Genomic DNA, 23,331 nt, shown 5'->3' on the forward strand with positions numbered 1-23,331 from the left:
TGTCCTTTCAGGTTCTTAAGGACATGTGCAGGGTCAGAGATGAAAAAAAGTTCCTTCCCGTCTAAGGTTGGGTGGGGTATTGAGCACGAAGTTGTCGAATGGCGGTGACTCGAAAAGCCAAATTATCTCCACATAGCGCGGTTTGCTGCACTCATGTCACAGGTGACTACTCAGATTTCTTAGGAGAAATATGACTGCATATATGAACTATTTCCAGGACATACGTCTCGAGTGGCCGTCCACGTGCCTACTGTAAGCATTCGAGTCTCCCACTATCTCCGGACGCCTAGCGCCAGCTAGGCGATATCACGGGAGCTAGAAGGTGAGAACCACGGCCACCTGGATCGGCGCGCGCGCGTGACCTGAGCGGCGGGGTGAAAGATCATGTATCCGAGAAAATGCCTTCAATAAACGTGTTCAGTTGTAACGGGTGTGATCGATCAAGGCTATCACTTGCTTCCATCTTTGGTTTACCCCACCTAGCATAAACACCAAAGCATGGTTGGCTGCCTCTTCAGGCTTCGAGGGCAAGGTCGTTCCTCCCAAAAGCACGTCTTTTCCACAGCCGAGTTCAAATCCGGGTGCCATCTCCAGGCATCGCAGCGGTGGTACCCGTAGCGCGACCTCGTACCCACCGGAGAAACCCAGTTGTGCTAAATTGGTGAGCAACTCATCTTTGCTTGGTGCTGTCTGCGGCGAAGCAGCGCAAGACATCACCTAAAATGCGGTCGTACATCAAGAGGACTTGGCTATGCCGCTATGCGAGTCCAAGTCGTCCTACGCCGCAGTCCCCGGTAGAGGGCTTGTTTCTGCGGTAGGTGCGAGATGGCGCCACGAGTACCAGTGCTGCGAAGCCTTTCGGTTTTGGTTTTCCGTCGCCGCAGACAATGGGGATTTCCAAATAATTCTGACCGAATCAGGCAAGTACTCCACCCAAATATAATATAAAACAAAACTGACCACCAAATGCAACCTCTGTGCGATATTTGAACCCGAACAAACGCGCGGTTATGCCGAGATAATTTTTTTTTATTTTCTCTGATTTATGCAACAGTCGGTACAGTAACTCTAATCATTAGTAGAGTTACTGTATATGCCGCCTCACGAAGGAAGAGAGAACGTTTCAAAAATTGACTTCGTCCGCTTTCCGTCGTCAGGCGCCACTCAGATAGTACTTTCCCCCACCGAAGCAGAGCAGACTCGAAGGCTAGCCGATGGGGGAGAGTAGAAAAGGAGGATAGGAGAGGGCCTTGGACGAGGCCATTCAGCCTGAAAACATTATCATCATCGGATCGGCCGTGCTCGACCAGCGCTGGCTCGACAGGCATGGCTATGGCTGCGGTTTCCGGGGTTGGCGTTTTCAGTTCTTGCAGCATGGTTTTCGGTATGCATTGACGGCCCGCAGGTGCAGTGCCCTAGTGTGTTGTCAAATTTATTGTTTCTTTGAAATAGCGTGAGTACCTGTGGCCCTCTTGAAGGGTATCTTCAAGCGCCCGACCCCCGAAGTGACAAGCGAGTATGAATGAAACTGACCAAACCCAAGCCTGTCCCGACTCCGTGGACACTGGCGTAAACAGGTGACACCAATCGCGTTTTGTGAGATTTTCCTGCTTGCTCCTTTAGTGATGAGAGGCTGTTAAGTGCTGTCGTCCGGGCATTCTACATGCCAGGTCTGGCCAGTCGTATGACAGTTCGTGAAACAACATCCGAATGTGTTAATTGTTGCTGGCGTCGCTTATGTTGATCACGCGTTTCAGCCATTAATAGCGTGTATGTTACTGCATCGGAGCTTTTTATTTTTGGTACACTTCCTGAAAGAATTCACTTGTCGTTTGTTCAGCAAACTGATGCTCTTTCTTTTAACTTACAGGGAGGTTAATAATGCCACTGAAAACAATGAGGACGCCGAGCGATCTCCAAAAAGGCCAAAGCAGGTAAGCCGCATGATTTCGAAGAGACGCTCATGTACTACTAGTGGGCATCTGCTTGATAAGTTATACAGACGAATAAGTGGTTTAGAGGTGAGGTAAGGGAGTAGGTAATCCCAGCAAACCAAAAACTAGACGTCTCTGAGAGGTTTTTGGTTTGCTGGGATGTGATCGCTGCCAGCTAGGGCCAGATTTATTTCTCTCACTGGGGCAAATTTTAGTAGAACGGAAAGTTGTACGTGATTCTTCACTAAGAAACAGCGCAGCGACAAAGGACAGCGCAAGTCGACAGGACCGGTGCTGGACAATCTTAGCGTGTGCAGATGGGCGCAGCCACTTTACCGCTTGATGAGCAGTGTTGCTGAACAGCGTCTTGCAGACTGGCTTGCTTTTCACGAAGATTAGGTTAGCGTAGTAGTGTGTATCGCGTGTTGCGGAAATATACGCGCCCCGTAAAATGATTCTTTCAGCTAAACGGGCGCTTTGTTCGAGCTCAAATTTCGCACAGAAATGGCATTTGGTCGGCAGAATTGTTTAATACCACGTTTGCTTGGGGTACTTACCTGATTCGAACAGAATAAGTCGGATATTCACATCGTCTGCGGCGACGACGAAGGAAATTAAGCCGCTCTGTCAGCGATCGCACTGGTGGCGCCATCTCGTTTGTTCGCCGCGAAGTTTAAGCAAATGTGGGGGATGTTTGCGGGAAGTTTGAAGACTCTCTTTCAAATGTTTTTTAATTGGTCACAAAAAACGCAGTTTGGCAAAAACTGCGCGAAATTCGCAACGTTTCGAATGCCTTTAGCAATAAATCTTTTCGAGCTTCGAGTGTCGTCTGCTTTTGTATGTTCGGTACCGACTGCAGCTTCTGAGTCTGTGCTTTCAGTCTTGCCTTCTTTCGTAAAGTACGGAAACTTACTACCGAGAAATGAGACCGTACACTGACGAAGAGAAGGCCATGGCCGTGTCATGGATGTGCGCATCCAATTCCATGCGCTTCGTGTGTAAGAAGTTTCGTGCGGAGTTCCATCGTCGACCGCCGCATCGAGAATCTCTGAAAAGGTGGGTCGACAAGTTTCTCACAACTGGAACTGTCGGAAGAACGAAAAGATGCGATGTTGGAAGCTCCAGGAGTTTTATTGCTGATGCAATTGAGGGCGCTTTTGACTCAAACCAACGGCTTTCCTGCCGACGCGCAGGTTTGCTATTCGGCACCACAGCGTCAACAGTGAGCCGACACCTTAGGAAGAAAGGGCTGCGTCCTTTCAAAGTTCGCGTGCTCCAAGAGCTTACCGCCCAGGACCTGGCACAACGATTGGAGTTCTGTCACGCAGAACAGAGAAGAATTGCTGCAGACCCTGGACATCTGCAGTTCATACTGTTCACTGATGAATCTATTTTCCATCTTGACGGCGCAGTGAACAGACAAAATACGCGCCAGTGGTCCCGGGAAAATCCCAGGTTTTCAACAACACGCCCTGTTCACTCTCCAGGTGTGGCAGTTTGGTGCGGGATTTGGAGAGAAGGGGTCGTAGGACCATTTTTTATCAGTGAGACTATCACTGCCGACTCTTACCTGTCGCTGCTGCAGAGCGATGTTCTGCCTGAACTAAACGAAAGACACATGCAGCAAGAGGTGTGCATTTTCCAGCACGACGGTGCCCCAGCGCACTACGCCTCAAAGGTTCGGCGTTTTTTGGATGAAAATTTCACGCGCAAGTGGATGGGCCGCGGGTCCGAAAACATGCCCTGGCCTCCGAGGTCACCTGATCTCACCCCGTGCGATTTTTTTGTTTGGGGCTTCATAAAATCGCTTGTATACAGCGCCGGCACACTGACGAGCATCGCTGCACTCAAGGCCCGCATTGAGGACGCGTTTGACCAGATCACTGATGAAATGCGGGCAAACGTGTTCAGAAGCTATGAAGAGCGCCTGGAGAGGTGCATCCAAGCCAACGGCGGCCACTTTGACGTCTGAGCTGCACAGGATCTCAAGAACAAGTCGCGAAATGGCCCTTATCAGGGCCACCAAAATCCTGCCTGGTGGGAGCTAACGCACCGCCGCTACTCCTTACCCGATCCTCTGCAAATAAAGGAGAACCAAATGGTATCCACACAGATAGCATAATGCAAAAATGCTTTCAGGAGGGTGTCAGAGCGCTCATAGCGTTTATTCTGTGGCAGTGTACGACATCAAACCGCACCGGTAGCGAACAGACGAAAGCAGGCGACACTCGAAGCTCGAAAAGATTTATTGCTAAAGGCATTCGAAACGTCAAATTTCGCGCAGTTTTTGCCAAACTGCGTTTTTTGTGACCAATTAAAAAACATTTGAAAGAGAGTCTTCAAACTTCCCGCAAACATCCCCCGCATTTGCTTAAACTTCGCGGCAAACAAACGAGATGGCGCCACCAGTGCGATAGCTGACAGAGCAGCTTAATTTCCTTCGTCGTCGCCGCAGACGATGTGAATATCCGACTTATTCTGTTCAAATCAGGTAAGTACCCCAAGCAAACGTGGTATTAAACAATTCTGCCGACCAAATGCCATTTCTGTGCGAAATTTGAGCTCGAACAATGCGCCCGTTTAGCTGAAAGAATCATTTTACGGGGCACGTATATTTCCGCAACAGTCGATATACTCCGTTTCATACATAGCAGTTCACGCTGCCAAAGGTACGAAAGTAGTCCGCTGCAAAAAACAAGCGAAATGTATCCGTCCGCTTCGCGTCGTGGCTGAGTGGTACAAAGCGCGCGCCTGTCTGCTCATTTTATAAGGAGCTAAGGTTCGACTCCCAGCTCGGCTGTGTTTTTATTTATTTTTTTCTTTAAAGATTCATTAAGTAGAAACTCGAAACTGTCAAACTCTAATACCTACTTTGAAAAACACAGCGCTGTTTACTTGTTTCGAAGGGAAAAGGGCAGGCATACATACGATGTAACTTGAGTCGGATGGCGTTGAGTGCAAAGCTGTCATATTTAACACTGCGAGAGCTAGATATTGTCACCCTGATAGGTCGTTTTTGCGGTGATCTTGTTCCAGTAGAGAGATCTTCTTTCTTGAACCTCGCAACTGTCCGAGGGCTCACCCCGGTCATCTCGCCCACAGTTTCGAGAACTTTACGCACAGTCTTCTCCGGGAAGCGCTTCCTTAAGCTAGAGTAAACGTTGACAATCGCCTGCTTGGAGTCTTTCGAAATTTTCAGCTTTCGAAACTTCAGCTTGGAGAATAGGCGAGCAGGAGATGTTTTTGAAGCCGCAGTGGGCGAAGAAAACAAGCGAGTAGGAGATAGCGGTGCCATTTTCGCAGACTCAAAAACCGAAAGACGAAAGCAGACGACATCACCGGCCTAGCTGCGAAAACGTGATACACGAGGAGCCGGAAAAAACCCAGAAAACTAAGGCACTCTGTTTTGAAGCACATAAAAGAAAAAGCAATCTTTTTGCAAAATAAAACACTTTTATTATTATACTACAATATCGACCAACATTTACTTTAATTTTAAGTTCATTACTCTTTTCACTTTCGACGCACTACATTACGATGCGGACAAGGAGCGTGAACAGGCGCCGCAGCCTTCGCTGCGTTGACTGCTATGTATGAAACGGAGTATAGTTTAGAAATTGCTGCTTAACAGCTGTAACTCGAACGAAATGTGCATTAGATCTTTGAAAGCAATGTTGTCACCTGAGCAAAAATGTTTACGGGCCGTCATTCTTTTTATTTTTCAACATTAGGAGGAAGAAGATGAGCAAACGGGTTGTAATGGACTGTTCTTCATTGACAAGTTCGGTGATAGATCGGAAAATCCACCATAGTATCCTTTTTGTAATGCACCAACGTGTGGTGGTTAAGCATGGCTGTAGCTTTTAAATAATTTTATTCTTGAGATTTTGCTATTTTTCCTGAAAGATATTTGTAGCTGCACCAACATTTACGTTTTGGAGAGTGAGGAAGAGGGTGAGGAAAAAGACCCAGCTTCTGGTGACGCTGCACCTGCTGGACCAAGGTGATCTTTTTCACACTACTGATCTTTTTCACATTGCTGCAGTCGCTTAGCTGCAGATCAGGTGCTCAAGACAGATGCAGTAATTTCTGCTGCTACCTTATTCTCGTTTCTGTCCTTCTCGTTCCTTCTCGTTTCTGTCCTTATTCTCGTTTCTGTCCTGTTCTTGTTATTCTTAATTTTAAAGATAAGACCATCACTATCATCAAGTTGATTGTTCCTACCAAATTAAAGAGGTTCAGTTTTTTTATTTCAGCGCTGTGTCTTATTTTTCAGGAAGTTTCTTGTTCATCCTTATTGCTATATTAATGAAGAAAATATGTTTTTTTGTATTCTCACAACTGTTTCTTGAAGTGGCAGTGAACTACAGTACAATTAATGAATATTTTTCACTGGTAATTGCAAGATGAAGCTATCGGGATTGACGTCTTGCAGGGTGGAATGCTTTAACTGTGGCGGAAATCATCTCTTGAGTGCGTGCACCAAAAAAATCGACGCAGCACGTGTGTCTCAAAAGCGCAGGGAAATGGCCAGGGAGAGGGAAGCGGCCCCCAAAAAGTTGTAAGTGGCCCCTGCTATTTTAATGTTCCATTTAGATGTGAAGGTACAACCGGTATTTTTTATTTTCAGCCCACTTGCCAGAGCTCAAGGCCCTGCCATGACTTTACTTTTCACAGCTCAATTAGATCATTGCAAGGTGAACTGCGTACTAACAAGTGTATCATGTTGTACAATACTAACTGCATGCTCGCATAGAAAATGTGTCATCAGCCCCTTTTTTTTTTTAGGTAACTAAATGTGCACTTGTCGGTGCCTCTTTTGTGTGCATTACTGCTTAGACCTGCTGACTGTAACTGGTGTTTTCATTACGCATTTTGTATTCATTTTGAGAGCTTATCATTTTTTTATTGTGATTAGCTAAGAAAAGTTTTAACTATAGACTACTTTTTTGTCAAGGGGAAATTCTGTGCAGCGGTGCTGAATGTGGGTGGAGCCTCACTGCAGACTTAAGTTGTATCCAACTACACACCATGAGCACTGCCTGTATGGGCGCCACTGAAATCCCTCTTGTGGCCGGTTCTGAAAACAGCGCCGGGGTTCTCTGGCCCTGCTCCCCTGCGTTGGCATGCATTTACTGGCCACGCTGCCGGCTTGTCGCGGCCACAGTGGCTCAAGTTAGTGGTTGAGATTTCCTCTTCGTGTTTTCCAGTGAAGGATATTTCTATAGCTGCAGAGATAAGAAGTGGCGATGGATTGGGGCTCAAAGTCAAAGCATTCTTTATTTTCGAACGTACAAGGCTGTGCATAAAAAAATATTTGGATCGATAGCTTTGTGGCTAGTGAAATGGTCCGGTGCAAAATAAAATAAAATACTCCAGGTAGCCATAATGAGCAAAAAAATTAATAACAAGAAAGAAAAAGAAACAAACAGGAACAAAAATGGCTCGAAACAGAGTGATAAGGAACAGGAAGGAAAAGTTCACAAAGATCAATAAACCATTAAAAAAGGTGGCGGTCAGGGCCTTCCCTGGTTGCTAATAAAGGAAAACTTGCTGCAGGGCTTAAAGTTATTTGCCAGCTTCAAATTAATAGGCACTGTGCTCCAGACTTTTGTGGTGGAAAACTGAACTAAACATTCCGTACATACACTGAGACAGGCAGGCAAATTTAAATTTCCAGTTAATGCATGTCTTATGTTACGGTATGGTAATAAGAAAAAACATAGTGGTAGAGGAGTGTTAGTATTAATAATATTACTTACCAATACACACAGTTTGTAATAAAGCATAGATTCAAATGACAATATGCAATGAGCCGCGGCGGTGGTTTAGTGGTTATGGTGCTCGGCTGCCGACCCGAAAGGCACGGGTTCGATCTAAGCCGTGGCGGTCGCATTTCTTTGGAAGTGAAATGCTCGAAGCCCGTGTACTGTGTAATATCCGTGCACGTTGAAGAACCCAAGTGGTCGAAATTTCCGGAGCCCTTCACTACGGCGTCCCTCGTAGTCTGAGTTGCTTTGGGACGTTAAACCGCCGTAAACCAAACCATAAACCAGACAATACGCAGTGCTTTTTATATAGACGACTGTAGCTATTATTTGAAGACGCATGGCCAGTTACCTGCAATGCACTCTTCTTTAGTTTTTGTATAGGAACTAAATAGGTTTTTATGTTTGGCCCCGTGATTCGCAGCAGTAGCTGATGTTACAATGAAATAGCAAAAAATTTAAGGAACGCAGTACATTGTACAGAAAAATACTGGTTTGCCTTAATGAGTGCGTAGGAGCTGAAAGCTGTCTCTTTACACAACTTTTCGATGTGTTCTTTCCAATGCAGGTGTTGGTCAAAGATGACACCGAGGTATTTGTAAGAGGCACCTCTGAATCCTACAGTTGTTTAATAATATGTGAATCGTATCATTGTCAATGTTTCTTCTCCTTGAGTGCAATACTATATATTTAGTTTTATCTACTTTTATTGTTGATTTATTTGCATAGAACCATGCGGAAATATTACGGTTAGATGTTATCATGTTTTGTAGGACCGAGAACGATTCAGCTGAGAACAACAGAGCTGTGTCATCTGTGTACATTAGGACCTTTGAAAATTGAATGGCTTGTAGGAGGTCATTCATGATGATGGAAAACAAAACCGAACCCAATACAGATCTTTATGGAATGCCACAAGTTGTGGGTAGGAATGTGTGGTGCATGTTGTTCACTACTACTTTTTGTTTTCTGTCGGTCAGGTAACGAGCGAGGAACTGAACAGAATTATTATTAAGGCCATGTGCTTCTAATTTTGTTAGCAGGTTAGAGTGACAGACGCATTCAAACGCCTCTTTTATGTCGAGGAATACTACTGTTGCAAGCTGGTTCTTGTGAAAAGCAAATTATGTTAGCATCAAGAAGAAACTTATTAAATTGCAGCGCTCTTAGTTTTTCGAAAAGCGAGTTTGTTGCACTAAGCTCAGATACGGGTCTGTAACTATTGGGGTCATTGGATTCACCAGTCTTGTAGATAGGCACAACTTTTTCTGTCTTCAAATTTGTTGGATACTTGCAACTAATTATCGCGTGAATAAATATGTTGCATAAGGGGACGCATAGAGTGTCAACACTGTCTTTTAATACCTTCGCTGGTATTCTGTCATAACCGGTGGCTTTGTTTTCTTGCAGACCTTTAATTACTGACCTCAGCTCTTCTTCGGTTATCTCCCGGAAAGCAAAAGTATTATTCGTTACTGTAGGTGAACTTAACCGAGGTGTTTTTGAAGGGAATACATTAACCAAGTTCCTTCCACAATCAACGAAATGGTTATTAAAAATATTATTGACCTCGTCTGTGATTATATCAGGAATGATGTGTTTTTTTTCTTTACTCCAACAACATCGCTTACGATTCCCCATATCTTTTTGGAATTCCCTTGCTGCCGTGTAATTAACTTGCCGTAGTATTGTTTCTTCGAGCTCCTCATCATTGCGACCGACTTATTTACAATGATGTGACAAGAGTGGTCGCATATTTGACGCTGCTGCAGTATGGCGAACATGCGCGTGTGCGCTAAGTGCTTGTGGCAAGAGCAATGACGCTCGACTACGAAGTACAGTTGATTACAGTTGCTTGGTTCTCAAACTTCATATATTGCATGCACTCTGAAGCCCCGACACTTCCAGCCACTGTCGAATACTAGTTTGCCCTTCGCAACACCAAAAGTATTGCAAGCAAATACGTGCACTTTGAAGTTTCATGCTTCAATTTGAAAATTTTACCTTTTGAGCTGCGGAGAAGTGCCAGGCAACATTTGCAGAATCGTGCACAGGCGTCGTGGGATATATGCATGTTGTAAGGATGAAGTAGCCGTTCAATAGACCGTGCAGGAATAAACCAGAAGCACAATATGACACGGCACAGTACATGACAGAGGTAAATAGTCAGCATAAAATGCAGACATCCCATGTCACCCATAGCAACCAATGAAACTAGATATACCAGTGTACTGCACGGTTATGAGTTTTGCACAGTTTAACAGAATACCGCTATTCATGTGTAAAAGAAAACCGAGGCAGGAATAGACAGAGATTGATCGTATCCCTAGAACAGTTTTTTTTTTTTTCATGATATTCTCTCAAGGGTCGGTTGCGATTCACGTCATAAACAAGACAGCCTGCATCACGGGGAAGCAAACAAGGGACAGAGTAGAGCTAGTCTGCCTGCACGAGTGAAACTATAGTGAGTCTGTGTCACTGGTGATATCATGAAGCAAAGTGTACTACAAGGTACCATCAACACTTGATAATTGTTAATAGTTCCAGCCATTTTGAACCATGAACTAAGTAGTTGCAGTGAAGGGCACATTTTTTGCTGCTGTGAGGTTAAAATGGTTGCATTTGTTTCCTATAGGCGTTACTTTGAGCATGAAATGCTGTCACAACGCTTCCGGCCTGGTGTATACAGGTAAGCATCTGAGTCTTTGCCTAGAGATTGTATCAGAATAGAGTATCTATAAAGTAATTTTATCAAGATGTGAATGTAACATTTTTAACATATTATATCATTGTAAATATCATTGTGACATTGCCCGCTGCTTGTACATATGCTACAGGAATAACTTTGTTCTACTCCTTTGAATGCACGCATGACTAGATTTTCTGTGTAATCTAGTGTATTGCCAGTAAAATGGCATGAGTTTCGTGTAGGTCACATAACAAACTTGTGTATCAGGACCATGCTTAAGACCAGCCAGCCTGAAACTCTTGGATCAGTGCTTTGCTGTTGCAAAATAAATATCCTGTGTTGGCGAGCGTTTTAACGCTCTTACTTTGTTTACAAATAACTCTGTAAGGAATGGGAGAGTAATTACTCATTAGTATCCACCCAAGTGCAGCCATACAAAGGAAAGCTATACAGCTTGTGCCTCGGACATGCAGTGGGCCTGCGTTCGATCCCTGGACCAGGACGAATTTTTATTCAACCGCGAAGTTTCTGTGAAAGCTGTATAGCTTGCCTTTGCAGTCGTATAGTTGCATTTGGGTGGATGCTAATGAGTAATTACTCCCTTGCTACAAAACTACTACACCTTGGGGGATTTCTTTTAACATTGGGCCAACTCATTCAGGACCTTCTTTGTAGGTGACTTCTTGCTGTAGGAGAATACACATTAACACAGTTTCACAAAAAAGCAAACTCACATGTAAACACATATAAGAATTTTTGGTGCTGGACAAAAAATACTAAGAATACACAGCATTTTATACTGATGGTTCTAAAACAGAACATTACATCCGAAGTGCTGTAGTGCATGATAAATGGGAAAAGGTAGTCAGGTTGCCTTATTGCACGTCAATTTTCTCAGCTGATTGTTATGCCATTTTCGTGGCTGTAGCAAAAATAGTCAAAAAGAACATTCAAAACACCATCATCTACACTGACTCGCTGAGTGTAATCACAGCACTGCACACCAGAAATGTAAGAGAACCTTTAATAAGAGATATAGTCCATAACATAATAACTGATAAAACACGAGGACATGAAATTAAGCTCTGCTGGGTACCAAGCCATCTTGGAATTAGTGGCAACGAGAGAGCTGACTCGTGTGCTGCTCAAGCCCGCCATAAGGAAGTCAGGACTGTAAATATACCCTATGCAGATTGCATAAAGTTAGTAGAAAATAAACTTAAAGAAAAATGTCAGTCTACATGGAATAGTGAAGAAAATAGCAAACTACAATTAGTAAAACCCATTCTGGGAGAATGAAGATCATGCAGGCGTCGGGAATGTTTCATAGAGGTAATATTATGCCGCATACACATTGGACACACACACCTAACACACAACTTTCGGCTGACAAAACAAGACAAATTTCTGTGTGAGAAATGTGGATGTGAGCTCACAGTAAATCATTTTATTTTCGTGCACAGAACTCTAACAGCTAAAGAGAAAATATTTTACTGTATTTTACGATGAATACATTCCCTTCCACCCCAATTTACTTTTAGGAGATAATCCACTTGTCAATATTTCATCTGTTTTTAGTTTCCTGAAAGAAGCGGCGATCTTAAATTATAATATCACAAAAAACTATAAACTCTAAGAACCTTGTGCTTTGACGCATTTTATGCACCTCATATATTTTCTCAGGCCTGAGAAGAAGGCTGAGGTCTTTATTTGATTTGTTGGGCTCCTCAGAGTCCTCATCTGGATAAGGACTGTCACTGAAGACATCAAATTTTTGAAAGAAATTACACCATGTGTTTGGCGCATGGTGGTCTGAGTTGCTTCTGCATCATACAACCCAGTACAATTGTCACAGTTAAAAAAACTGGCTTACAGTTATGTCTGCAGATCTTTTCACTCACATAATTTTACCTCTCTGCTTTCAGTAAGGAGCTCAGAAAAGCTTTAGACTTGGATCCCTGTGATCTGCCACCATTCATCTACAGAATGCGTGTAGTTGGGTATCCACCAGGATGGCTTATGGAAGCAAAGGTTGAGAGCTCAGGGATGAAAATATATGGCTTGGATGATGATGATGACGGTAGGTTCAGTTTCAGTGTTTCCAAATAAGGGTAGAATAGAAAAATGACAGACTAGCGAGCCTAGATGCAGGATTTTTTTTTCTTATCTTCAGTTGTGTTAATTGTGTTAACATGCAGATATGCCTTAATTTCACAATTTTGTGCTTGAGTTTTGTTGTTTGAACACATCATCTTGATCTTTACTGAAGTATCATTGAAATGCTGACATCTGCTACAGGGCAGGCGGTAGTAGACGTGGAAAATACATGGTTTGCCTTGGGGTGGAAGGTAATTGACAGTTATTGATTGCAACGTAGCCATTTTGTGACATCTCTTGTGATTTAAAATTTTTACAGCTGTGTCTACTTTTTTGTTACGCCTAGACTTGTTTAACTTGATCTTTGACAATCAAAAGCCGAAAGTTCATCACAGTAGTCATCTGCGTTGCTCTCTTTTCTCAGTAATTGGGTATGGATTGACTGGGCTTTGTGTAGCGTGTTCAAAAAAACCTTCGGCAAATTTGAGAGATGGTGGGAGATGAAGTTTTAAGTGAATTTTCAGCAGGAAAACTAAATATGCATTGAGTTTTTATTATCTCTATCTACTATTTGTTATTATTTAATTGGCACTGAAGGGGATTATTAAATCCACATAGTTAGAGATCAGAGTCCTGATATAAGTAGATATATTATTTTTGCCAAGAACAGAGCTTGGATAAGCCAGGAAATTGTTTAAAAGCTAGAGACGCATAGTGACAGCTCTAGAACTGCACCTTGACCAGGTGCAATTCTGAAGGGTCAACCATAATTGGTGCAGTGCTTTGACGTGCACCACTATTTCAGTGGGCTGTTGAAATGGGGGAAAATAGTGTGTTAATCGCTACTGAGATGAGAGAATACGAAGCATTGCTCATTTTGCATGGCATCCAGTCTGCCTGCTTGAAGCCGTTATGCGCAGCGACTTAAAAGCACATGGCAAGCCTGAGCTCTCAGGGTTGTTGATGCTCTTTCTGAATGGTGAAGCTGCCTTGCTCTGAGTGGATAGCTTTAAAGCATAGAGGATGGTAAACAGTATGGTGGCACCATTTGTTGCTAAATACTGTGGGGAAAAAAGAAAAAAAAAAGTCTGATCAGCAAGCCAAGTGGTTTTGTTTTTGTTCATTTCCTGAGATCTAATGAGAGTGCAGACAGTTACACATCATAAATTGGCATAACACCTCTTGTAATGCGTGGAGGTGTAAGTGGGGGAGGAAAATGGTGTAAACTTTTTAGAATTTTCTCGCCAAATTTTTTCAGCTTTTTGTTTAATATACCCTGTAGTCTTGTTCAGCTATAATATTATGAGCCCATTTAAATAGAGCAGTTATTTATAGATTTAAACATGCTTTGAGGACCAGGTGTTGCAAGTTTTTTGCTTAGAATTGTAAGCAATTATGCTTGAACATTGCTGAATTAAGTGCTGTCACATCTTTGGTTTTGTATCCATGTTGTTTGTGCTGTGTTTTCTTCCTAGATAAAGCGAATGATGCTGATGTTGAAGAAGGTGAAATAAAATCTGAGGAGCCTAAAGGTGGGTTTCCTTTTTTTTTTTTTGCGCACAACTTGGCGTGGTCAGATTACTGATAGTTATTTTTCATGCTCCTCTTCAAGCATGCAAGTCTTCGTTTGCTTTGCCAAGAAGGCTTGAAATAGTCATCTAGCTTTTAGGTACACAAAGAGATTACAGGACATAACCATTTCGTGCTGTATAACACTGTGCAGAATTCTTTGAAGCTTATATATGTGTCTCTCTTGCTTCTCAATTTAGTGAAATACGACGTAAGCCGGTTGCACAGCATTCCTGGCTTCAATACTCCTGTACCAGAGGGAGTTTATGATGCAAGTATCTGTATTTTATTTTTGTTTGTGCAATTGAAACAATGCTCTTTTTTAAGTTGTTTTTTTTTTCTTTTTTTTTGAAAGACATAGCTGCTTCTGCACTGAAAAGTGCCTCAGCTTGTGTACATCAGCAGTTAGCAAAAGCAGTATTATGATGTTCTGTAGGTGCCTTCAAAGCATAGGTTTGTGGAGTGTTAAGCACTAAAAGGTTCAATCTTGAGTTTTATTGGCCATACTTTCTTCTTTGCGGCAGTCAAATGCTCCTTGCCCAAATAAGTGTATGCTCGGCTGTGGTTCTGAGAAACAAGGGGGGACATTTTCAAACCAAGTTTTTTTACACGAAAATTTTCCTTTTAATTTGGTAGGTGGTGCCTGCAAATCATGACATTACAGATCACAGATGTGGCAGTGACTGCCTGCCGCCAAGGTTATTAGGAGTGCGGCATGAACTGAGATACTCAGCTTGTTGGAAAACTATAGTTCAAAGCACTAAGATGATTTCAAGAAACTCTCTCTAGAATAGAGATGATAAAAAAAAAAAAGCTGTGCAAGATGTGGCAACTAATTGCACGAAAAATGAAGAAGCCTGAAGTTTCTTTCAACAAAAATAACTATATTCTGCTCAGTACTGTTCATAAAATGTAGTAGTATATTCACTCCAGGCAACATAGCCTACATAACCAGCAGAGTGGCAAAGTTTGAACACAGTATGTCAGCCTCGCTTCCATTTCTAAATATAACAAGTCTAATGTATTTAAGAAACCCCCTAGGTAGAGTAGATTTCACTTTCAATGAGTAGTTACTCCCCAATTTAAATGTAAATTACTGACAAAACCACCAGTACTGCACTGGTTTCTACCATCATAGATGAAGACCTACTAGAATAAGTAAATATTTTTTATATCCAACTGTAGGCTGTCCCTTTAAGGGACATTGAGGACAGCTCATCCAATTTTTCTCCTTAAAAACTATTAAACTATTCTGTGTCTCTTTCTGGGTGTATTGATGTTTGTCTGGAAGCAAAATAAGCATTTATTGCCAAGAAAATTTGCTATTACAAATTTTCCTGCCACTCTATTCAGATTTGTGATGTCCACACCAAAAAGGAATCCATGTTCACCATTTTGAAGTGAATGGCAGTGTAGCCTAGCCGCTGGAATCCGCAACCAAAAAACTGTTGGCAGATTACTGTTGGCCAGTGATGGCGACACGTGTAGAACATTTTTTTGCCTTTTCTAGGTTATGAAAAGCTCCGTAATCAGTGAAAGTAGCATTGTTGTTGCTAGAATACAGTAGACTCACGATAATTCAAACTTTTGGTTAATTCAAACACAGTTCTAAATTTTGGTTGGCTGGCTATATTTTTAATGCATTTTAAAGCCGGTTGATTCGTACCGCGTATTGTCTTACATTCACTTAATTCAAATGTCTTGGCTTGCTCCAATGCTCCCGGTGCACTAAAAAGTGGCGGCCATGGTTGGATACGTCAGGTTTGCGGCACCGAGTGAGCTGAAAATACGGCCCCTCCTCCAACTGGCTAACTCAGATGCGGTCTGAGGGCGGCTGTGTCGGGCAGAGTCGCCTCATCGCCGCATTGTTTTGTTTTCTGAGCTTCGCTACCAGCCCGCGACGATATTGGCTACTGGCCGTGCGTCGCTTGTCTTTTTTTGTCACTCAGTTCGGACGCAAATGTGCATTTCCCTCACTTCTCTCCGCTTGGTCGTGGGCCGAAAATGCACAGTCATTGTGGGTTACCCATTGTGTGGTGGCTCCACCGCTACTGCATCGCACCTGTGAAGGAGACCGTAGAGGGCCTTGCTATTTTGAAGCAGTTCTCCTTTGATATTCATGACAGTGAGAAAGCAGTACACCGTGACGTAATTGCAAAAAATCATCATTGCCCCGCAGTTATCACTAAAAAGCAGGTGACCATTGCTTATCTTTTCATTAATTAAACTTGCTGCGCTGCAAATATGTTTTCTGAAAGATTTTTTGTAGCCATTTAACTGTCAGAATTTCAGATAATTCAGACCTTTTTTTCAGTCCCTTGAGGTCCCAATAAATGTGGTTTTCGCTGCTGCAGTGGCTCAGTGGTTATGGCGCTTGGCTGCTGACCCGAAAGACGCGGATCCCGGCCACGGCGGTGGAATTTCGATGGAGGCGAAATTCTAGAGAGCTGTGTTCTGTGAGATGTCAGCGCACGTTAAGAACCCTAGGTGGTTGAAGTTTCCGGAGCCCTTCACTACGGCGTCCCTCATAGCCTCAGTTGCTTTGGGATGTTAAACCCCGATAAACCTAACCAGATGTGGTTTTACTTTTTTGAGAAATCAACACATTATTGACTTTTTTTTTCAACCATACAACCAGTCGGAGACTGCTGGTTGAGTAGAAATATCTGTGCCTTTCACCCATATTTTATGTTCTGGTAGAGCATTTAGCTGCGTTTGCATGGTGAAAGAGTTCTAAGTTACTATTTGTATGCATAGATGTTCATAAAGCAAATCACATTTAGTCTTCAATCATATTAAGGTGCACTTCTGATAATTCAAACAAAAAACACTGGTCCCTTGAAGTTTGAATTAATGGGAGTCTACTGTAAAATAAATTATCTATACAAGCTAGCTTAGTTTCCTTTCAAACATTCTTACGTTGAATGCCATTTTACAAATGTGCAGTTTATTTACAGATGCACATTGAGCTTGGAATGCCTCCATTGCTTGAACATCAGCAGCTCTCTGCAGCTAAGGAATACTTGGAATCAATGGTGAGCACTTAGTGCAGTGTTTTTAAGGTGAGGTAATGAGCACCTAGCTAGCAATTTATTCTTGCTCTGCTGCTTCTTAGCTTTGCATATGAAGTATGGAGTTAGGCAATTTCGCCCGAGTTTTCAAAAGAAGGAAAAGTAAAAAAGAAAAAAAGCTTCCTCAAGGGTGTGTACTTGGAGGGGGCTGTGCAAATCCCACTGTGCCTTTTCGGGGAAAAACACAGTTTCAAAAACCTCAGCCTGCAGAACTGGTTCGTGTTACCATGTTTACACGGGGGTTCTTACTGCGAGTTCAAGTTCGCATGCTCTAACCAGCCTGTCTGAACAGATGTACAGGTTCACCTGTCACTACTGTAAGCGATCCTTTGAAAGAAGAAAATCTTTAGGGTAGCACTACGGCTTTGGGCAAGTCTGAAAATATCATTGTTCATTGCTTTCCGGGCCCAATATGTATGGCATTTTGGATGTGGCAACTGCATCATGCTGCTGTAAATATCGGCAGGTTCTACATGGTGGGTGTGCGATGTCAAACTGTAAAATCGGTTTAAATTATTTGACATCTCAGCCTTGATTGATTCTTGTTGGAAGCAAGTTTTGCACTACCTGGAACAGATTTCGCACAATTTAAAAATTCGCTGTCATTACTCTCTTAATTTTGCAACTCCTGCGGCAGGTTCTAAGAGAGTTTTTTCAAGACGACATCACTCATAAAGACCTCGCGTTTTAACTTTTCTAGGTTGAGCCTGCAAATGCAAAAAGCCTTAGCGAGCGACAGAAGGTGCCTGCACCAGCCGTGAAGCCAAGCACAGATGTCGGTGCAGTGATTGATATGAGCATTGATGATGGGGCTGAGGAGGGGCAGGTTTGCTTTGCAAATGAAAACGCTGTTGCAGGTGAAGTATGCATTTCTGTGCATTTCTTGCGGTTGAAGTGTGCTCTCCAGTGCCTAAAGTTTCATATGCTTGCAGCTTTTACATTTGGCAATTTTATCACTAGGAAATACAGGCAGACTTTATTCTTTCCAAAGATATTTGTAATATTTATTGCAGGGCATATATATTTCAATGTTTACAATGTAAGAGGAGCCAGCATGTACGACTTGACATTTCTTGTGTCACCTGATTCATGTTGCTTGAAAAGTTTGGTTTTCAGCCAATAGCATGCACTGCAATGGAATTAGTACAAACATATATTGCTGCATACACACAGTGTTCTCAAAAACATTGTGCACCAGCAGGTGTGATGTGTTCGTACGTAATATGCCTCTAGATGTTCTGCAGGACTGCTGGAGATAACCATAGAAATTGATTTAACATAAGGCCACTGCAAACCACAGTAGAAGAGATATTTGGAACATTCCTGAAATGTTGTTCAAAAATTAAAGTACTTTAAAAATTGGGCATAAATGGTGCAAGTGCATGCAGTATTTATGTGCATTTCAAGCTGCAGTTTACATCACAGTATTTAATTTGCTACTTAAGATGGACTGATGCTGTTTGATTTTCTAATACTTTGTGTTCTTTGTGGCATCATACAACTCTTCACTAGTCCACAGCCCTGCTGTACTGATTAAGCGATGCAGAGTATGCTGTAAACAGATAAGAATTACCAGCAACAACCATGGCTTAATGAGCCTGCAGCTATGTGAAAGGGCAAAGGGTACACGAGGCAGAGTGCACAAATGACACATGTAAAAAACAGGCAGCATCACTTGTAGAACAAGTTCAGGTTTGGAAAAATAAATTCTTCATTGTTCTTTACGTCGCTCTTGGCATATTGCGATTGACGATCCGGAGCAGCTATCCAAATCCACAAAGGAGCAAGCTATCCATCACAGTCCAATACATGGAAACAAAGCTTTCTCCAGATTGCCTATTGGTATACTACACCGTATGTTTAAATTGCAGAATACTGAAACATGCACTGGCAAGGATTGGACTGTAGGTGGTTGGTTTGAGACTTCTTACCTCGCTTTCACTCTATGCGCATTGCCTTCCTTCATCCTTACCTCACCACCTCTGCCTTCACTTCTGCCTTGCTGCACGAGGCCGGGTGTAGATAAGGGTGCCCACGTCTTCATTACAAAAGTTTTTTAATGAAACTTCATGTGCTTGCTTCTTACACATTCAGCCGTGCAATGAATATGCTAGTGATAAGCAGTCCTTTACTTGAAAATTGATGGTCTGAAATCTTCCTTTTTCATGCGGCCGCTCTGTGCATGTGCGCCTATCCTCCTCCTGCTTGACTGGTTGAAAGCAAACCGGCATCTCCTTGTGCACATTCGCAGCTCATGTTAGCTGTAGTCAGTTTGCAACTCAAGAATGCAGCGGCAAAGCCTCTCAAAGAAAAGGCCCCCCAGCCAATGGCGTTGATCGGTTTTAATGAGGCAGAGACTAGGCAAAAGGGAAGTAGAAAGGCCTTTTTCTCTTTTAAGGGGGAAATTGAGAAGACTGTGCGAGTTCGCTAGGGCCGAGGAAAAAAACCCCGGTTTCCTGCCTAGCCTCTGCTGCAGAGGCTGGACTGGAGCGTCTTTTGAGGGGCATTCGCCACAGCATTCTTGAGTTCAGGTGACGACAGCCGTCAAGCACACACTTGCCACTTCGCATGCACAGTTGGAGCCTCATAGATTCGGACTGTGCCTGCATCTCCCACATGCGTGTTTTCAGCCTGTAGCAGAATTTTGACACTCCCCAGAGGGTGCCAAACCTTGTGAAACCTCGTGAATCTTGTGGATTGTCACTTTATTTTGTTAGTTTTAGAAGACCACATGGTTCAATTCAGTTGATGATTAGGGCATGGGTTGTGTATATTGGAGTTATAGGACAAAATTATAAGCGCAAAAATGGCTGCTTAGGGTAGCTGCATGCTGCAGTCATGTGCACCATAATGGAATTTCATTACAGGAGGCCTTGTTATTTTGGGCAGTGCTGCTTTGCTTCCAGCGCCTCGCAGAACCTTTGAAATGCGGAAAAGAAAATTGACAATGATTTCTATATTCCATGTTCACCTGGGTGAAGACGTGGCAGCAGATTCGAATGGTGCCAGCACACCCACCACCCTGGAGTCTCCTGCTCCTGATACTCCAAGTGCTGCTTCAGACTGCCCCAATATCGCCACCCCAAGGAGCCCAGAAAGTGATGGACCAGGGCAGCCAAGTCCGGCCTCTGTGGAAACTGGCAATTCTTCCACTTCTGAAGACTTGGTGCCAGAGACATCAAAAGTGAATTCTCACAAAGTGTACATAGGCGCACCTATGTTTCTTGGCCTTTATAGCAAGATCACAACTCTTCCACCGCGCGAAAACTTTGCCAAGGGCATGACGGATTACATCCCTTTTGAGAACTTGCCTGGAACCACTGGAAGATATGATAAGCTACGTGGAGTTCTTGCAAAAGTACGCGCTCTGCGCCAAAAAAGTGGCAAGGAAACTTGAATGCTGGTACGGAAGTGCTAGGCTATGCTAGTGTGTGGAATGGTATGCTGACGCGCTGATGCTATCCTCATGGACCACTGCCACATCATAGTCATGAAGTGTCAAGAGACAATTTCTTTGGGTGGTGACCACACTCCATTATCTGCTGGTAATCGTGAAGGCTTCACTGCCGATAATAAAGAAGAGTGGTTTTGTGAAATCGCTTGTCATGTGAAATTGTTTTCTGTTAGGTATAGTAGTCTTCAAAAATGCATCAGAAAGTGACTGCATTGCTTTTTGTCCAAGTATGTATGTACTGGTACCCACAGCAGCTTTTGCAACATGGCAAGATCACAAAATGCTGCTTTCTTTCTGCATGATGTCATGGCCTTTTGACAAATTCTGAGAGCACCTGTTTAAGTGGCAGCATGGGCTGCCTGAGGCTCTTATTCTCAGATTTTCTAAATTCATAAGGCAAAAATTGGGCACCGTTTTTTATATTCATAACGGGAAACTGGCTTTCAGAAACCTTTGTGAATTTTGGCCTTTTGAGGAAACAGTTTTTATGAATAAGGTATCAAAAGTGGCTTCTGGCAAGGAAACTTTTTATTGTTTTATTTAAATATGAATTGCATTTAGCTATCATTCTTGGCATGTCTGGGAACCACAACTAACCAGAGGGAGAAAATTAAGTGAACTTTCTGTCTGAATGGTTGTGTTTGGTGCACCTTAAAGGAACCGGGACACCGGGAACAGACGCATGCAACGCGGGTTTTCGAAGGCTCTGCTATCGAGGCAAGGACAATTTCAATTCGAAAAATGCCCTTTCCACATTGTCGCTGCTATGTTTGAAATAGCCAGCTGCAATGGACTGTTATGATTTGCCAGTACAGTTGTGCCTAGTCCCCAGTGAAACTGTTCATAAAGCTGTAATATCAAATCGTTAAAAAACGTTAAAATTCAGAAACAAACTTTATAACTGAGGTCTGTTCATAATAGTGATGGGCAGTGAAGTGGAAATTGGACATCTTGGGAGCTTGAGGTGCATCAATTGTTCCGATCGCCTTTATCTTTTAAATAATGCGGTGCAGTTTGAAGTGCTTAGTTCTATGAGAGACATTGTAGCATCTTATGGTGTACCTTTTACTACGGCTGTTTACATCCCATGAACCACTAGTGCATGTGTGGGTTCAATCGGCTGACCGCTGTTTAATGCAGCTTCTAACATAGCACATGCAACAGACAGTTTTCTGCACATCAACTCGTGCAGTGTGGCAAATGGTAAGGCATGCCAAGGCAAAAAAAAATTGCAGGATTGCACTTCAGTCTGCTTAAGAGTGGAAATGCAAAAGCCTTTCCTCTCTTTCTCCCTCCATTTTTTTTTTAATTTTTATCGGAGAAATTGATCCACTGTACCTTAGCCATTATCATGCTGAAGATGCCAATGGACTATAATAGTATAAGAAATAAGGGGCTCTTTAGGCAGGTGTTCAGTTCAGCTCACTTTTCTCGAATTTGGTTAGCCCTGTAAGACATTTTGTACTCAATTGTATACTCGCAGCTTTTTCTTCATTTGTACTGTAGCTATTGCTAGTGTCTTCGTTTCAGGCAAATTTAGGATCTTTCACTTTGAAAGTAAGATGTTTTTTATGCTAACTAGCGAACGCAGACAAAACATGCAGTGAGCTGGGTAACATGCCTTCCACCACTTTCTTGCTGACCGATTTTGGCACCAGTACTAATGTCTACTTTTTTTTTTCTGAATTGTGTGTGTGTCGTGTGAACCTTCAAACACAAAATGATCCCATGACAAATCCTGGTGTTTTATTACTGCAGCTAGATTCGAACTAATTCAACAGTTTGTAAGAATTTTGTGTGTTTGTGTGCGTGTGCATGTGCATGTAAAAAATACCCATTGACATTTTTCTTTTGAAAACGAAGTGACTTTCTTGAGTACTATATATACTATTTAGGCTGAAAAATGTTTGTTTTGAATCAAAATCATAAATGGCATCTGAATTAGGACTAAGGAATGAAAAGTTTTCCCCTGGACGGGGCATGCATTCTAGCTAGAATGACAGCTAGGCAAATTGGCACTAATTTATTGTTAAAATTGAACTAAACAATGAAGGCAGCAGCACCATATTCCTTACTCAGCACTGTAATAATACTGTTCTGCTTTTGCTGATGTCTGCTACATGGTACCTCTCACTTCCACATCGCGCAACATGTCAATTTTTGCTGCGTTAACAAGTTGCTGGAGCTTCATAGTGGTTGTTACAGAAGAAATGAAACAATGCACAACTACTCGGACTTCACTCCGTATTTTTACCGGGGTCGGCTTGCACGAAACAAATAAGACCGGCTTATTTCCAGTCTAATCTTATTCGCGGTCTAAAAGCTCTCTCGGTTTTGAAGAAAGGAAAGGCACATAGCTGGTTCATCTTGTCAGTGGACACCTCAAATGCACCACGAACTCCGACTGAAAGTTCGGTAACTCAATGTTTTAGTCGGAGTTCGTGGTGCATTTGAGGTGTCCACTGACAAAATGAACCAGCTATGCGCCTTTCCTTTCTTCAAAACCGAGAGAGCTTTTAGACCGCGAATAAGATTAGACTGGAAATAAGCCGGTCTTATTTGTTTCGTGCAAGCCGACCCAGGCGCAATTTCTATAAGCAGCGTAAGGATTTAAAAGATGAATTTCAACAGACGCAAGGGACTGACAGCATATAACATTCTTTGGCTAGCATGTAGCTAGGGGCCTCCCTCTCTTTTCTCTCATTCCTTAATTTCAGCAGCCTTCAAATAATTACTGTACTGTCAATGC

At 42.8% G+C, this 23,331-nt stretch overlaps 1 protein-coding gene across 3 annotated transcripts; it reads left to right on the forward strand.

Annotated features, from left to right (window-relative positions):
• The first annotated feature begins 1,232 nt into the window (after positions 1 to 1,232).
• LOC149350606 (zinc finger CCHC domain-containing protein 8 homolog) lies at positions 1,233 to 20,724 on the forward strand. 3 transcript variants are annotated; one of them, XM_089579658.1, is made up of 13 exons: positions 1,233 to 1,384; positions 1,453 to 1,577; positions 1,871 to 1,934; positions 5,666 to 5,745; positions 5,851 to 5,937; positions 6,370 to 6,495; positions 10,338 to 10,391; positions 12,317 to 12,471; positions 13,964 to 14,020; positions 14,258 to 14,328; positions 17,015 to 17,092; positions 17,829 to 17,985; positions 20,110 to 20,724. In XM_089579658.1, the coding sequence occupies exons 2-13, from the start codon at positions 1,519 to 1,521 to the stop codon at positions 20,523 to 20,525; spliced, it is 1,404 nt and encodes a 467-aa protein (XP_089435784.1). In that variant the 5' UTR covers positions 1,233 to 1,384; positions 1,453 to 1,518; the 3' UTR covers positions 20,526 to 20,724. The 3 variants fall into 3 exon arrangements, with proteins under 3 accessions (XP_089435784.1, XP_089435785.1, XP_089435782.1); XM_089579656.1 differs by having other exon boundaries at positions 1,272 to 1,577; XM_089579659.1 differs by lacking the exon at positions 13,964 to 14,020 and having other exon boundaries at positions 1,271 to 1,577.
• The last annotated feature ends 2,607 nt before the right edge of the window (positions 20,725 to 23,331 follow it).

The sequence above is a fragment of the Amblyomma mixtum genome, chromosome 3, assembly GCF_055824585.1.
Source record: "Amblyomma mixtum isolate Tamu chromosome 3, ASM5582458v1, whole genome shotgun sequence".
NCBI classification, from domain to species: Eukaryota; Metazoa; Arthropoda; class Arachnida; order Ixodida; family Ixodidae; genus Amblyomma; species Amblyomma mixtum.